General features: G+C 35.8%; 1 protein-coding gene across 5 annotated transcripts in view; it reads left to right on the forward strand.

The window, feature by feature from the left end:
* Positions 1-13814, forward strand: part of DICER1 (dicer 1, ribonuclease III) — a 54793-nt gene extending 40979 nt beyond the window's left edge. For all 5 annotated transcript variants that reach the window (XM_025177669.2, XM_088149881.1, XM_007422404.4 and 2 more), the window contains 7 exons: positions 516-1293; positions 2985-3140; positions 7424-8306; positions 8438-8706; positions 9318-9480; positions 9568-9643; positions 11517-13814. In XM_025177669.2, the coding sequence (XP_025033437.1) occupies positions 516-1293; positions 2985-3140; positions 7424-8306; positions 8438-8706; positions 9318-9480; positions 9568-9643; positions 11517-11682 (2491 nt within the window). In that variant the 3' untranslated portion in view covers positions 11683-13814. The remainder of the gene's footprint in view (positions 1-515; positions 1294-2984; positions 3141-7423; positions 8307-8437; positions 8707-9317; positions 9481-9567; positions 9644-11516) is intronic.
* Positions 13815-16450: the final 2636 nt, after the last annotated feature.

Below are 16450 nucleotides of genomic sequence, written 5' to 3' on the forward strand. Positions count from 1 at the left end.
TCCATAAATGCCCCATCGGAACTTTGTTTTCCGCTTATAGAAGGGAAGTTTTTACATTTTACTAGCATATTTTCCAAGAACTAAAATGAAATATAATGATTTACTTGCCCAAGTTAAATTGAACAAGAAAATAGTTAACTTTTCACAGCACTGTACAAACTATTAAAATTATATTTGTATAAATGTTGCAGAACAATGATAGAATCTACTTTGTTCATTACGTTTTTGAAATCAATCCATTTTGTTTTCAAGTTTATAGTTGCTGCTTAGTACTATGACCAACATCTAGAATTCAGTGATCAGCAGGGCTCCCATCTTTTAATTCTATTGTACAGTTGTTAATTCTTATAGTCAAGTTGTTCTGGATTTTGTGAGGCCTAAAAGCAGTTTGTAATGCAATATAGTTAGTGTCATTGGGGAGGGGCATATTGAAAATCAGGTATCAGCGTTATGGACCTAAGCCTTCTGTACATGTATCAATTAGAAGTTTTTAATTAGATAATTTGTTTTTTCAGATATCCTAACCTGGACTTTGGGTGGAAAAAATCTATTGACAGCAAATCCTTCATCTCTGCTCCTAATTCCTCTCTAGAAGAGAATGAAAATTATTGTAAGCACAGCACAATTGTAGTCCCTGAAAATGCTGCACATCAAGGTGCTATTAAAACCTCCTCTGCAGATAAGCATGACCAAATGTCTGTGAACTACAGAGCATTGATAGAGTCACCTAGCAAACTCCAAAAGGATGTCTCAGTAGAACTGGCAACAGCTAATGGTGTTTCTTACAGTAAAAACCTTGCCAACGGCAATTGTGACTTATCTAACAGAGACGTTTGCCAAGAAAATCAGCTAAATTACTGCAGGCAAGAAATACCTGTACAATCAACTACCTCGTATCCTATTCAAAATTTATACAACAGTGAGAACCAGCTCAAGCTCAGCAATGAATGTACTCTGAGTAATAAATATCTTGATGGAAATGCTAACAAATCTACCTCAGATGATTGTCCCAAAATGACAATGACCACCAGTGCTTCAGAAGCTTGCAAACTTTCAGAAGAAAGCATGGGTTCTGTAACAAGCCCTTCCAGCGGTTATTCCTCAAAAACCCTTGGTCCGAACCCTGGTCTCATTCTTCAGGCATTGACTCTCTCAAATGCTAGTGATGGATTTAATCTGGAACGGCTTGAGATGCTTGGTGATTCATTTTTAAAGCATGCCATCACTACATATTTGTTTTGCACTTATCCTGATGCTCATGAGGGACGCCTGTCATATATGAGAAGCAAAAAAGTGAGTAGTGTATCCATGATTTCTGACTCTGTGTGAGTTTGGTATGTGTACAAACCAACAAATCTAGTGACATGTTACAATGTTGTTGGAGTATGTTCAGGTAGTTCTCACTTACTGACTGCCTTGTTCAGCAACTGCTCAAAGTTACGACAGTGCTGAAAAAGTAGGTTTATGACCAGTCCTCGAACTTGCAGCCATCGCAGCATCCCTGTGGTCATGTGATTATGATTCAGTCACTTTGCGACCGCTGCGCATTTATGACAGTCGCAGCATCTCACGGTCATGTGATTGGCATTTGCGACCTTCACAGCCAGTTTCCAACAAGAAAAGTCAACGGAGAAGCTGGCAGGAAGTTGCAAGTCACAGTCACATGATGTAGTGCTTAATGACCCATAGTGATTTGCTTAACTACCACAGCGGGCCTGAGGTAAGTCCAACGTGGTCATGTGAAGTTTCACTTAATGACCACATTGCTTAGTGATGGAGTTGCCAGTCCCACTTGTGGTTGGTAAGTGAGGATTACCAGTATTAATTTTTGTCCATACTCTGAGTGTGTATGTCCTTCCATAAGGAACTGGATAAGTGAAGAGCAGCTTTGTTTGCCTTTTTGTCATTTGAGAAACAATGGTATTACAGTTTATAGGTAGTCCTTGCTTAACAACCATTCTTTTAGTGACCATTAGAACTTACGATGAAATTATGGTGGCGCTGAATGAATGGTAGTTACGACCGGTCCTCAAAGTTACAGCCATTGCAGCACCCCGTGGTCCCATGATCAAAATTTGGATGCTTGGCAGTCTGCCCGCATTTACAACCACAGAATGCAGTTCAACTCCTCCCACCCACCTATCTCTTCCCCATCTCTGCGCTTTTGGCTGTCCTGCACTCCGCCACACCTGCTGCCCTGCATCCCTGCCACCCCCAGCTGACCTTCACTGTGTTCTTCCCCCCACTCCTAATGAGGTTCACGCAGCCGAGGCAGCTGCTGACCCTTTGCGCTGCCTCTGAGGTGTTGCAGAGGTCTCACAGAGGAGTTGCAGAGGGGTCAGGCCTTGTGGATTGTTGCAGGGGCATGAGGCATTGTGGAGGCATCATGAAGAGCCAGCAGCTGTCTTGGCTGGGTGCACCTCATCAGCAGTGGGAGGAAGAAGACAGCGAAGGTCAATGGGGGGTGGCAGGAGTGGGTGGCAGCGGGGGAGTACAGGGAGGCCAAAAGGGCAGAGATGGGAGGGACATAGGCACGTGGGGGGAGTTGAAGTGGAGGTGAGCATGGTTGGGTGGCGGAGCCTCGTCTGCTGAAGGGAGCTTGCCAGACCCAGCTGGGGAGTAGGCAGTGGGACGGAGCCAGCAGTTTGCACAAGGCAGGAGAAGCATGAGGTCCTCACCTAATGACAGTGCAGTCCTCACCTAACAACTGCAGCTGGGACTACCAGAACTCCTATTGCTAAGCGGGGTGGTCACGTGATGTTTCACCTAATGACCATTTCACTTAGCAATGGAAATTCTAGTCCCAATTATGGGTGTTAAGCGAGGACTACCTGTATATTTATATTGAGTTTATCTGATGGATTACAGCTCTGTTTCAAAAACTTACAAATTTAGTAGAGGCAGATTTGGCAATCCAAAGCCTGTTGTAATTACATGTTTTGAATTTTTAAATATTTCGATTATGATAAACTTTTTTTTAAAAGGTCAGCAATTGTAACTTGTATCGTCTTGGAAAAAAGAAAGGGCTTCCTAGTCGCATGGTGGTGTCTATATTTGATCCTCCTGTGAACTGGCTTCCTCCTGGTTACATAGTAAACCAAGACAAGAGTAATGCAGACAAATGGGAAAAAGATGAAATGGTAAGACTTTTGAAATATTAAATGTTTCAGTTACAAACATGTTGCTGCAAGCAAAACAAGAAAATGAGGTGCTTACATATCAGTCTTCAACAAAATATTGCCTACTACATCTTTTTTATTTCTCTTAAAACATCTCTGTAATAAAAGTAGGCTGAAAGGTAATATTGGAAGACTTATGAAGGAAAATTTATTAAATAATAAAATGGAACTAAGCAAAAATATTGGAAATATTGGGGAAAAAATCCCTTTGCCCTCTGTTGTGAAAACAGTTCAGTGTTGAAGGTGTGTAGACTGCACCTTTGTAGTTTTTAGTGAAAATCGTGATGGGGTTCTCTTTTTGAAGAGTTGAGTCATATAGTCTCTAACGCAAAATAGCAGTTAGGAGTCTCCTCTTCTTATGACCACTAATTCCTGTATGATGTTATATAAAAATGCAAATGTTCTCTGTAAAAAGAAGAACTCAACTTGAATGCACATTAGTATTTTCATATATCTGCTTTATGCAAGAGTTATAGTAGTGTATAATAAGATAATGCTCCCCTTAGGAAAAACCCAGTGTATAAACAAGACAGTGCCTAAGTTCCTCACCTTTTTAACTTAAGATTGCCAATTGTAGCTGAAACCAATCCTGAATTTTTTCTCCTCCCCACCCCCCTATCCTATGTTATAGATAACCTATGATACGTGTAGTGTTTGTATAAGCTCAAAGAACATTATGAAAAAAAAAAATTTACATCCCCAGCTCCCAACTATTAGTCAAAGAGTTATCGGGTGCACTTTAGAGATTTTTGTTTCTTTCTTTCTGTGTTGAAATAGAAACTTCCTTGAGGACATATCCTCTTTTTGGAGTCCTAGATGAATAAAAGTATCTATTTATTCAAAGAAATGCTGCAGGCTAGAACAAAGTGGTATCAAAATATTACAGAGCTATTGTGCTTTAGAATGGCACAATATTCACACAACCAAATTGTTGACACATTGCTTTATCAGTGCTTGAAAGAAAAAACACACAGGTCTATCTGAACTATATGCAAATTAGAAGAATCTGAGCATTTCAGATAGCTTAAATGTGTTCAGCATAAGCCGCCCTTTTATTTTCTTCCTTAATCTGGAATATTTAATTGTTCATATAAAACATTTCAGAGATATTTATGGGTAGATAACCTACGGTAATATCATCTTATCTTCTGAATTACGTCAGACTTCTTAATCATTCATTTTTGTGTGTTTTCATTCATTCATTTCTGAGATGCATTTGTACAGATAAAAATCATACACTCAATACCAGTACAGTCTTACATAACAATTTCTCTGTCTATCAGTCTGCCTATATAAGAATGTAAGAAGGAATTTATGACTCTAACACTCCTTATTTTATCATATTTCCTGGCTCTTCAGTTTTACTGATAAGGTACCAAAAGATTCCAGGGTCAGAGTTAGCGTAAGAAATACAGGTTGGCTTTTATCACACTAACTCTTAGCTCGCTCTTCTCAGGATCTTTTTGTTTTGTTTTGTGACAGACTGCTTTTTCTTGGAGATATATTTGATTCCCTACTACATTCATTCAAATTTTGTATGTGGTATTTCCTATACATCCAAATGCATAGGAAGGAAAATTAATAGGTTTGATGATATTGGAATCAGCTGTCCTTTTAGCCCTAGAGTTCTTTAATATCCAGTCTTCAGTTTTCTGAGTTTATACCTGAAGCCGTAATTTAAGATTTCACTTCACTTTATTTCACTGTTATTATAATAAGGGTTCTATTTATACTATTTCAGGATGGATTATCTTGATTAAGCTTTGTAATAGTTTGCTATGTAACTACAGGTTGTTATATTGCCCTTCAGAATCAGAACTTCTGAAATTACAAGTTTGAATTTAATATTTGCCCTGCTTTGTCAGAATGTTTGGTACAAAGATAAATATAATGGAATCTTGAAATGCTTATTTGTAGTTCTCTTTGATGCAAATTATTTTAGACCACTTTCTGAATTCTTGTATTATTATGAATTGCTATAATTCATATTAATTATGATAAAGAATATTGTTTGCCAAAATGCTTTATTGCTGGGCTTCTATTATTTTGTGGGTGGAATAAAAAGTCATAAGATTGATTAGAAAGAATTAATATTTTTTGTGCTTATCCATTTTCTGAAATTCATAATTTGACTACAAAACCACCAGAGGGCACACCAAAAATATTACAAAGGAATATTATCGTACAGTAAAACATTTTAAGTATTGCATAAATATATAGAAAAAGAGGGATAATTAAAAAATAAAGTTGCTAGCAGCACTATGCACTAGCCTGAAAGTATAAATGGATAATTACACTAATAAAGTTTGGAAGCAGCAGAATGCCCCAAAAATCTGTATCATGACCAATTTTTAAAAAATGTATTAATATCAGGTGAGGTTAAAACACAAAGTTAGTTGCTTATACCCAATTATTTAAGATGACTAAAAAGTGTAGAAGTCCAGATCTCTTTAAACTGAGCAAATACCTTAATGTCACCAATGTAAACTTGTGGGAAATTATGCAGATAAAGATTTCTGGTAATAATTTTGGAAGGAGTAGAAAATCACTACTGATACTTCAATACTTCTAGTCAATCTCTGTTGTGTTCCACACTTGTGAACAGTTCTGGTTACCACACCACAACATTGATATGGTACAGTTAAAAAAGGTGAATAAAGACAATCAAAATTATTAATCATTTCTTCTGTGAGGTGAAATTGTATTCAGGGTTTTTAGTTAAAATTTTTAAAAAACCTCCCTTTTATTAGACTGGAATCCATGAGCTTCCAGTTAAGTTGAATTATGGAGATTTGCAGTTGTTCAAAGGAAATGCTTCCTCATAATATAAAGCTATGCACATCTTTAAAAGAGAATTAGACAAATCAGTGACTATTTATTGAGGGATATGAAATCCAAAATCACAGATTCACAGTGGTAACTAGCTGAAGTTTTATGACAGTTGTAAGCTTTCATCTTTCTCAGAAGTTTTCATTAGATAAAATGGTTATGGTAGGAAGTGAGGTGGTTGGAAAATGACAGTGGAGCACTGTAGGTACAGAGCTGTATTTGTAGATGCAGTGATGGAGCCTCCAGCTGAGCAGATAAGGTCTTACCTGGTACAGGGTAGTACTGAATTGCAAGCTAAGTCTTTTCAAAGTTAGTTAGGAAGAGGACAAGAAAAATGTATATCTTCTATTTGAGTCCCATGTTTTTTGTTTTTAATCTTGGATTATATACAGAGTTCCCTTGATTGTGGTGGGGAATACAGAAAAAAAATCAACAGGGCAGTATTCATATTTACAGTGGGAAGTAATTTCAGTTTTTATTAGGCATCAGTCATAGAACAGAAAATAAAGTCCCAGCAAAAATAAACTGAAGTCTTCCTTCTCCCGTGTGTATCTCACTGTGAAGCAGTCTCTACATTCAGCAATGTCCAAGCCACATAAAAAAAACCCTGATGCTAATTATGAATAAAAAATCCAAAATCACAGATGTGCAAATTGTTGCTATTGCTCTCATACCCTGTTTTTCAGCCTACCTTAGGTATGTGGTTAGACAGGACCATGGGCTAGATAAGCTTTCACTCTGCCCTGTATGTGTCTCTAGACATTAAAGCATACTTAAAACTACTTAATTAACCCTTAAAACTCTTGAATGACCAAAGTCTGGTGAAACCTAAGTGTTTTCACATGAGATAATGGAAATCTCAAACATTTTTGGCCATTTTTATTTACTTATTTTATGCCCACATGTCCTTCTGAGATCTTGGTGTCTAAAAGGGTTCCCAACTTAGAATTTAGGGAGTATAAATAACTTGTAAGAGTCTAGTTCAATAATCAGATCTTTTGATATATAGTACTTTTGTGTGAATTAGTCTTGTCTTCATCTCCATCCTTATGTCACCAGTTTAGAATTTTTATTTCCTCCCTAAAGTTTGACATTAGAAATGAGACAAAAATAAATGTTGTCTGTATCCTAATTATTTCCAAATCAAAATATCCATCAGTGGTTTTATTTAGAAGTTAAATAAAAGCATGGATGAAATTATGAGACTTAACAGCAAACCATGCATCAAAGACTATGTGGGAGAAATGTTTACTCCAAGTTCTACCTTCTAAGAAGAATCAGAGCCACTGTAGAAGAATATTTCCTACTGATTGACAACATTAATGCATTTAAATTGTATCTATAGCTATTTTATATGAAATTACAAAATTACTGCAAAATTTTCAACATGAAGTTTTAATTTTTTCTACTTTTAGACAAAAGAGGGCTTATTGTCTAATGGAAAACATGATTATGATGATGATGATGATGATGACGATGACTTAATGTGGCGGGTACCCAAGGAGGAAGCTGACTTTGAAGAAGACTTTTTGGAATATGATCAAGAGCATATCAAATTTATTGACAATATGTTAATGGGTTCCGGAGCATTTGTGAAGAAAATATCACTGTCCCCATTTTCACCTGCTGATAGCAGTTATGAATGGAAAGCACCCAAAAAATCATCTTTAACTAATGTTCAATTTTCATCAGATTTTGATGATTTTGACTACAGTTCATGGGATGCAATGTGCTACTTAGATCCTAGCAAAGCTGTTGAAGAAGATGATTTTGTTGTAGGTTTCTGGAATCCATCAGAGGAAAACTGTGGTATTGATGCTGGAAAACAATCTATCTCATATGATTTACATACAGAACAATGCATTGCTGACAAAAGCATTGCAGACTGTGTAGAAGCCCTTTTGGGATGTTATCTGACCAGCTGTGGGGAAAGAGCTGCCCAGCTTTTCCTCTGTTCATTGGGTCTGAAAGTGCTTCCAGTTATTAAAAAAACTGATTGGGACAGTGTTCTGTACTCATACAGAGATCGTTTTAACAGCCAACAGAAGCATTCTTCAGCAAACTGCATTTCTGCCTCTTTAGCTAATCAAGAATCTTCTCTCTATAAAGATTTGGTATATGGCTGTTTAAAGATTCCTCCAAGATGTATGTTTGATCATCCAGATGCTGAGAGAACCTTAAATCACCTTATATCAGGCTTTGAAAACTTTGAGAAGAAGATTAACTACAGTTTTAAGAACAAGGCTTATCTACTTCAGGCATTTACTCATGCCTCGTATCATTACAACACCATTACTGGTGAGTCACATAAAATATCTCCTTTTCTCTAAGCTTGTGTACTTGAAAGAATGGAAATCATTTGAAATATATGTTAATTGTATTGTATCATTATATATTTCTCTCCAATCCCTCAATCCTTATTTATTAAGATTGTTACCAGCGGTTAGAATTTCTGGGAGATGCAATTTTGGACTACCTCATAACTAAGCACCTTTACGAAGACCCACGACAGCACTCTCCAGGAGTTCTAACAGACCTGCGATCGGCTCTTGTTAACAATACCATCTTTGCCTCATTGGCTGTAAAATATGACTACCACAAATATTTCAAAGCTGTCTCTCCTGAGCTGTTTCATGTTATTGATGATTTTGTACAGTTCCAGATGGAAAAGAATGAAATGCAAGGAATGGATTCTGAGGTTAGTGGCAAAAAATGCCAATAATTTTGATGTTATGATTTTTAAAAAAAACATAGCATAGGACATGAAGAATAGCAAGATTGGAGTAGGCAACCTTCTGTAATTCAAGGTTGTGTCATTCGCAGTATTTATTTACAAAGTACATGAGTATGTATTCAAATAAGATTATACATACACAAACTCTTCCACAAATCAAAAAAACAGATGATCTCTCACATGCATGCAAATACCCCTTCCCTTGTAAAAAAAACAAAACAAATCAGAATTTTACTTCCAAAGGCAAAAGAAAATTGAACTACTCTTTTATTAGGAGGAGAGAGCAACTCTGAGGCTTGGATTCTGCCCATGAGAAGAAGGCAAATTTGCTAAAATTTCGCTTACCTTCCTCACTGCTGTTGCTTCCTGTCTATCCTGTTCCATCTAGCAGCCTTCTCAGTAGTGATGTTGATAGTGCCACTGCCATAACTCTCCTTCCTCCAGAACTCTCTAGATCCAACTGGTCACCTAACCAGTCCTATCATTGTTAGACAAACTTGGATACAGTCCAGTTGTATTTTTAATATAAACTTTGCAACAGCTTTTATTGAGGAACTGTTTTTGGTGATTTTTAGCTCCGAAGATCTGAAGAAGATGAAGAAAAAGAAGAAGACATAGAAGTACCAAAGGCTATGGGAGATATATTTGAGTCCCTTGCTGGTGCAATTTACATGGATAGTGGAATGTCTCTGGAAATGGTTTGGCAAGTGTACTATCCAATGATGAGGCCATTAATAGGTAATGTAATTGTTCTCAGAAAAAGGGTTCTGTAGTTTATTATTTTGATCAGGGGGGATTACAGATTTCTATATATATTTATCATAGAAAAATTCTCTGCAAATGTGCCCCGTTCACCAGTAAGAGAGCTGTTGGAGATGGAGCCAGAGACAGCTAAATTTAGGTAAGAATTCATGCCTTCCATATTTATATAAACCTATATAATAACTTTATGTTGACTTTTGTCATAATTTTAATGGCACAAATGTCTAAGGGGAAAGTCTTCAGAAGATAATATGGAGAAGATTGTAAGTGATGAGGAAAGTATGCTCATCAAATTTACAGATGACACAAAGTTGGGGAAGGGGTTGTTAACACCTCAGAAGACAGGCTCAAGGTTCAAAAGGATCTTAATAGGTTTGAACATTGGGACCTGTCCAACAAAATGCTGTTCATTGGTGAGAAATGTGAGGTTCTGCCCTTAGATGGGAAAAACTGGATGCATTGGTACAACATATGGGTGGTACCTGGCTCAGCATTACTTGTGAGAAGGATCTGGGTGTCCTGGTAGACTGCAGATTAAGGATGGCCAGCAGTGTTGCTGCAGCTGCCAAAACAGCCAGTGCAATCTTTGCTTGCCCTCACAGAAGTATAATGTCAAGTGTGGGGGTGCACTGTGAGTGGTGCTTCAGGGGTCAGTGCTCTCTCTGCTCCTGGAGTAATGGGTGCTCCATCACTGGAGGTTTTCAAGCAAAGGTTGGACAGCTATTTGTTCAGGATGGTCTTGAGAATTCCTGCCCTGGGCAGGGGGTTGGACTATTTGACCTCTAAGATCCCTTTCAACCCTCTGGTTCTATGATTCTAAGTATAAATTGATACCATTCAAAAGTAGGTAAACATGGTATCATATGTTAACATGATACCATAGGTAAACATGATATCAGTTTATATGTACAACTTAACTACATACATACACAAACAAGAATTTTTTTTCATGACTTTCCAATGAACAACTCTTCTCAGTATTAATTGGTAATATTTATTAAAAAGGAAATTAAGGTTACAACACAAGAATTCCACTGAGAATTTAGGTAATTTAAGGAGGCTTTTTTGGTCCTTTTTCCATGTTAAGGGAAGGAGGCTTGTCTTAGTTGTGAAGATGGGATAGGCTGTACCTCTTGATTATTTTTAACGTGACCACTAGATTTCTTATCAATGTGAGAACTAGCTCTCATGCCAGCAACTTTATCTCTACCACCCACGAACATCACAATAGTAAAAATGCACTGCTCTCGCTACTGATTCTTCCTGTGTGTTTGATAATATGACCGCACAGTTTGGCAAATAAAGCAATATAACTTTCTCAGTTAGTAACATGAAAGGTCAACAGCATTGGAATGCTATCTATTAATGCATATGCACAGTGCACATTTTTACATTTTACATTAACCAGCCTGAAAAGGAAAGTAGAACATGAAGAAGAGCACAGTAACTACCTACGAAAGTTAACTTCTTGTAGAAAAAAAATAATCTGCATACAATGTAGACAGCAGTCTTTTTCTTATATCCATAGTGATTCTTCTCTAAGTGCTTAACTTCTTTCCTCGTCCCTGCATGTTTTCCTTCAACATTGTTTCATTGGCTAGTGCACTCTCCAAGTATCCATCACTGGATTTTTTTTTAAAAAAAAGCTAATAATGGAATCTTGGAACATTTAAAGTAATGTGGAATGAAGTGAGATGTTTAGACTTGAGCTCAAGACAAATTTCAGAACACAGGTATGAAATACTCAAAATAGTAACTCTGACATTGTGTTTCTTCTGCTCAAGTTTTCAGTAAATTACTCTTTAAGGTCCATGGGTTTACTTGGTTATCATATTGTTGCCAAGAAGTCTACATGAACGTATCTATGTATTTACCAGGAGTTGAGCTCAACTCAAGGGAATATTTAACAGTACTGTGCGGTTAAATACTGTTACTCTTTGGAATTAATTTCATTTTTGCTATTTTCATTGTAATTTGATTTTTTTTTCTCGTTCCTCCTACAATTCATGTAGTCCTGCCGAAAGAACTTACGATGGAAAGGTCAGAGTAACAGTGGAAGTTGTAGGGAAGGGAAAGTTCAAAGGTGTTGGAAGAAGCTATCGGATTGCCAAATCAGCAGCAGCAAGAAGAGCTCTACGAAGCCTCAAAGCAAATCAACCTCAGGTTCCGAATAGCTGAGACACCTTCTTAAAAAAACAAAAACAAATATACCATAAAGAGAAATTTAAAAAATATATGTTGAGAGGAACAAACTGAAGACAGCAATTAAAGTTTGGTAATAAAGTAGTTAACAACATAAACATGTATACATAATTTTGGAACTAATTGTAGTTATAGGTTTTTTTGCGCAAACACAATCTTGTCTTCTTTCCTCACTTCTGCTTTGTTTAATCACAAGAGTGCTTTAATGATATTTAGCAAGTGTTCAAAACAATTGTCAGGTTCTTTGGTTTACTTTTTCACTACAGTACAGCTTTGCTTTGCTTAAAGGCCAGGGAGCTTATGTCTCTTGTGAGATAAATATCTGTATCTCTACTTCTATCTAGATATATGGATATATCTTGAAATTCCTTTAATCTGTGCACTAGTGCCAGTCACAAAGCAGTTATAAACTGTGCTGGATAATATGGTGTAAGAATAAGTGTGCCAGTATTGTCCTTGTTCTTTCCATGTCATCTTTGCATTAAGATGGCATTCCCAATCATTATTGCACTTATTTGTTAGGGACAGGTTTTTAATTGAAATGTCTTGCATCCAATAGAATTTTAATTGATGCCACATAGTCTTGCATTAAAGGTTCTTGCCTTAAAAGTACATATGCCCTCAAAATTAAAAACATTCATTTTTTTATCTCTTTGGAACAAACTGTATTATATTCCCTCCACTTTTAGAATGCATTTTGCAATGATAAATCTCTGTATTTACAGTACTTGTTAGTTTAGCTGTGACTTAACTTATTACGCAACTGTAATAGAATTGTATTCATATATACGTAGTGAGGTTATTTTTAACATTTCAAAGGAAATTATTAGTACAGAGTTTATTTGATATTGCAAAGAAAATGTTTCTTCTTAATTTCCATTGTTAAGAAACCAAGAGTCTAGACTGAGCAGTGTCCATTACTCTTGTGGAACTTCCTTTCACTTCAAGGGGCTTGTGCAGGAGATTTTCTTGGTGGATTACTGCCATAGTTTACTGGAATTTAGTAATGATAATTGCACAGTGTGAACTGTTGCTTTTTTAAAAAAGAAAAAAAAGAACCTTTGACATATCGCACCTAAAATATGCTGCAGTTTTTTTTATTGGATACCTATTTAACAAATGGAGCACCTTTACACCTTTAAAAGCAATTTCCACATAATTCTTACTGTACTTTTCAGAGTTGCATGCATATTTCACCTACCAAAGCTGTGCTGTTAAAATGCCATGGAAGTTGTCGTGTGAGAGAAACTGCCATACTTTTGATACATCTGTGACTTAGGTTCTTTAATGTAGAGTAACTAGCTCATTATTGTTGTTTAAGTTGATATGAAATCGTAAATTGTTAGGCTATGCCTCAATTTCTTTATACATATGTAGGCACCCTTCACTTAAATACCTCAGTTCTTTGTTCTTTTTATGTCTTTTTTCTCCTTTTTGCATGCATTGTTTTTTGTTTGTTTGTTTTTGGTGCTATGTGTATGTATTATGCTTGAAATTTTAATTTTTGCACTGTAACTATAATACCTCTTAATTTACCTTTATAAGAAGCTGTGGGTCATCTTGCACTCCCACCAATATCAATAGAGGTTTGCTGCAATTTTACCCCTGTTAATTATGCTTGAAGTTTGAGAGAACTGAGCAGAGTTTTTAATGTTTTCCAGCACAGTGGTTTACTCTTGACGCTATTTTAAGTGCTAAATTGCAGATAATCCTGTTTTCTGCTTTTAAAGACCCCCTCCTTCCCACACAAGCATATTCATTCAAACTGTAAAGAGGAGAAACATCTGGCTTATCCTTGTAAAGAATAGAACCATAACTTAGTGACAAAAAAGTTAAATTTCAGGATTTAATTTTGAATGACAGATACCTTGTTTAAATTCATAATAATGAATCAAAATAGTATTTGTGTGGGGCTTAATTCAATGAGAGAATAAAATGCCTGGAATTGCACATGCAACTCAATTTTGTGTGTGTGTCCAGCACAACCATTTCAAATGAATGAAGAAGTAATTTTCCCTTTCAGCTTTAAAATAGTCTGTTCTTCATTTCAGCATGAGTGGTTACCATTAATTTTTTTTAAAAATTAAAAAAAAAACCTGCAACATACATAGTGCTCTCTCCATAGACATAGACATAGACAGCGTGTGTGTTTTGGATTGCGGATATTTGTTACAGTGTTGAAGCAAGACTTTAATCCCCCTCAGCCACTGACTCTTTAGTTGGTTGCATCCATATTTCAGAAGTGGGGCATATAAGCCCGCTTTATGGAACAATAAGACTGTAAAGGTAACTTCAGAATAAATATTGTTAAATTCACGGTTGTGGCTCAAAGTAAACATCTTGTAATGCTAGTAAATAATTGTTACTAAAATTATTTTTTTTTCTCTGCTGATAGCCAGATTAGCCTTTAAAAATATTCATACAGTTTTTTAAAAAGAGTATGTATTATCCCAATCACATACATAAAGTTCTGTGATTTTATAATATACCATACCTAAAATAAGATCCAAATATATTCAGTAAACACATTTCATATTTGAATAATTTCAAAAAAGTAAGATATCACAGGATGGCAGTTGAAGAGTCTGATAATTAGATTCCCTAATCTAAAGTATTCAGTGCCTCCACAATGCATCAAGCCATGTAATTAAAAATACTGAGTAGGGATCAACTATAAATCTAGGTCCTGCTGCTGTGCACCTCTGTGTATAATATCACATTGTCTTTGTTCTATCATTTAGTTCAAATATTTCATAAAGCAATTAGAATCCACAAATATAACACAAAATCCACCCATAAAATTTTGATCTTGCACAACCGTTTTTCCTTTTCTAGAAAATACAATTGGGTATTTTGGGGTATTTTTGAAACCTAAATTTGAAAATTAGGGCCTAAATCTTTTGATACACCACAAGCATGAAACAAAAGGGACTGTTGCAAACCTGTCTTCAAATTGTATAACACAGATTCCTCATGTAGACAACCGAGGGGTTAATGGCATAAACCTATTTTCAAATGTTTGTCTGTGTATTAAACTGTCCTGCTTACAGTCCTCCTAACTATGCTGCATTTTTAATTTTTATTATGGCTTTGTTTTGTGCTATTCTGTTCATGTAGCACAAAGAATCATTGCACTTGGTACCATGCTTTACCTCATTTCAAGGAGAAATACCCTTAAACGAGAAAATATGGTTCGGGGCTTGCTGCTGCTTTGGTTTACTGAATTTGAATAAGACCACTAGAGTGTTTGCAGTATGTCAGTTAACTTGCACAAATGAAACAGGCCATTTGCTGTTGTTTTCCTATGGCATGTTACTATATTTGTTTCATTTAAATGACTGATTATTGAAGAATTTCCAGGGAAATTTCCAGTATCTTGTATGATTAAAAGATACTTCCTCAAGTATGTGCTCCTCCATTTTATGAGTTTTCTTTAGTTTTTGGAAGAGTTTCTCAACTCCACAGGAATATATATTTCAGTGGATACAGGAGGCTGCAACAGGAAGGAGTTGAGAGGAGTGTCATTGTGCGAGCAGAAACTTCCTAAGTGCTTCCCTCAATCTTCCCACTTATCTTTTTCTTTCTTATACAACATTTTTATTTTTGATAAAACGGTTTAAATGTTAAACTTAACTTTGATTTCCTCCCCTTGATGTAAATTCACTTGTCTACATGATGGTCACTTACATTTTTCCTTCATTTTGGATGTGAAGGGATCTGATTTTTATAAAAGTTCTTGTCAGTGTAATGATAGGCTCTGTTCCGCTCTGAACAGGTCTACTTCTAAGTGGTATAAATTAATAGTCAAGGCCTTTTCAAATTGGAAGTTATTTGATCATACTAGAGCCGTGCGTTCTTCTATATTCTTCAGTGAATGTAGTAGAATTAGTTGTATGTGACTAATGAACACAAGGTTGAATCAAGGATGGTATTAGGGTATTGATGGCAAATTTCATATTCAGTAAGGAAAGATGTGATAATATTTATATAATGTTTCTTTAAACCTTTATAATTTACAGCTATAAAACATAACTTAAACCTAACAGCATTCACCAGCAGAAGTCTGATAACAGATCTCCATGGGGTCAGTATAGAATACAAAACAGTAGCCACAATGTCTTTGAAGAATAATTCTACATATATCTGTTTGTCTCTAAGTCTGCTTACAGGTTCCCTCTACTTGTTTGTATTTTATAATTTGAATAACCATAGACTGTTTAAACTGATGTCATTTATATAACTGGTTTATTACAAAAGGAAGTTATCTGGAGAAACAGAAGTTGAAAAAAGTTGAAAATTGCAGGCTTTTTAATTGTAAATAGTTTGACTTTAAAGATGGTTAAAATCAAGTAGAATGAATAACATAATTTTATGGACAATAAAAGATTCCCATCACATGCTGCAGCTGTCTTAAGGGACATAAAATGTAATCCATTCATACTGTAATCATGCTGCAGAAATTTGCAGTCTGCACCTTATGGATCACAGTTACCTTTAATACTTTTTTTTTTTTTTTGTAAAATTGTAGCTGAATCTATCCCCAATAAAGTTCTGTTCTGTTCATTCTTGTGTTTTGTTTTCTGTATTTAACATAGCAATGCACGTGTTGCATGAATATATCAGATTGGATTATTGTTGATTATACATAGTATCCTTGTTTCAGGAGCCTAGTATACACAATTTTTTGGAAACTTCTGATTTCAAACATACGTTTGTACAATAAATAATGTATGAAATCTTTATC

Source organism: Python bivittatus, unplaced genomic scaffold (genome assembly GCF_059951505.1).
Source record: "Python bivittatus isolate LINGU-HERP-01145 unplaced genomic scaffold, Pbiv_v1 ctg000580_np1212, whole genome shotgun sequence".
In the NCBI taxonomy this organism is placed as follows: Eukaryota; Metazoa; Chordata; class Lepidosauria; order Squamata; family Pythonidae; genus Python; species Python bivittatus.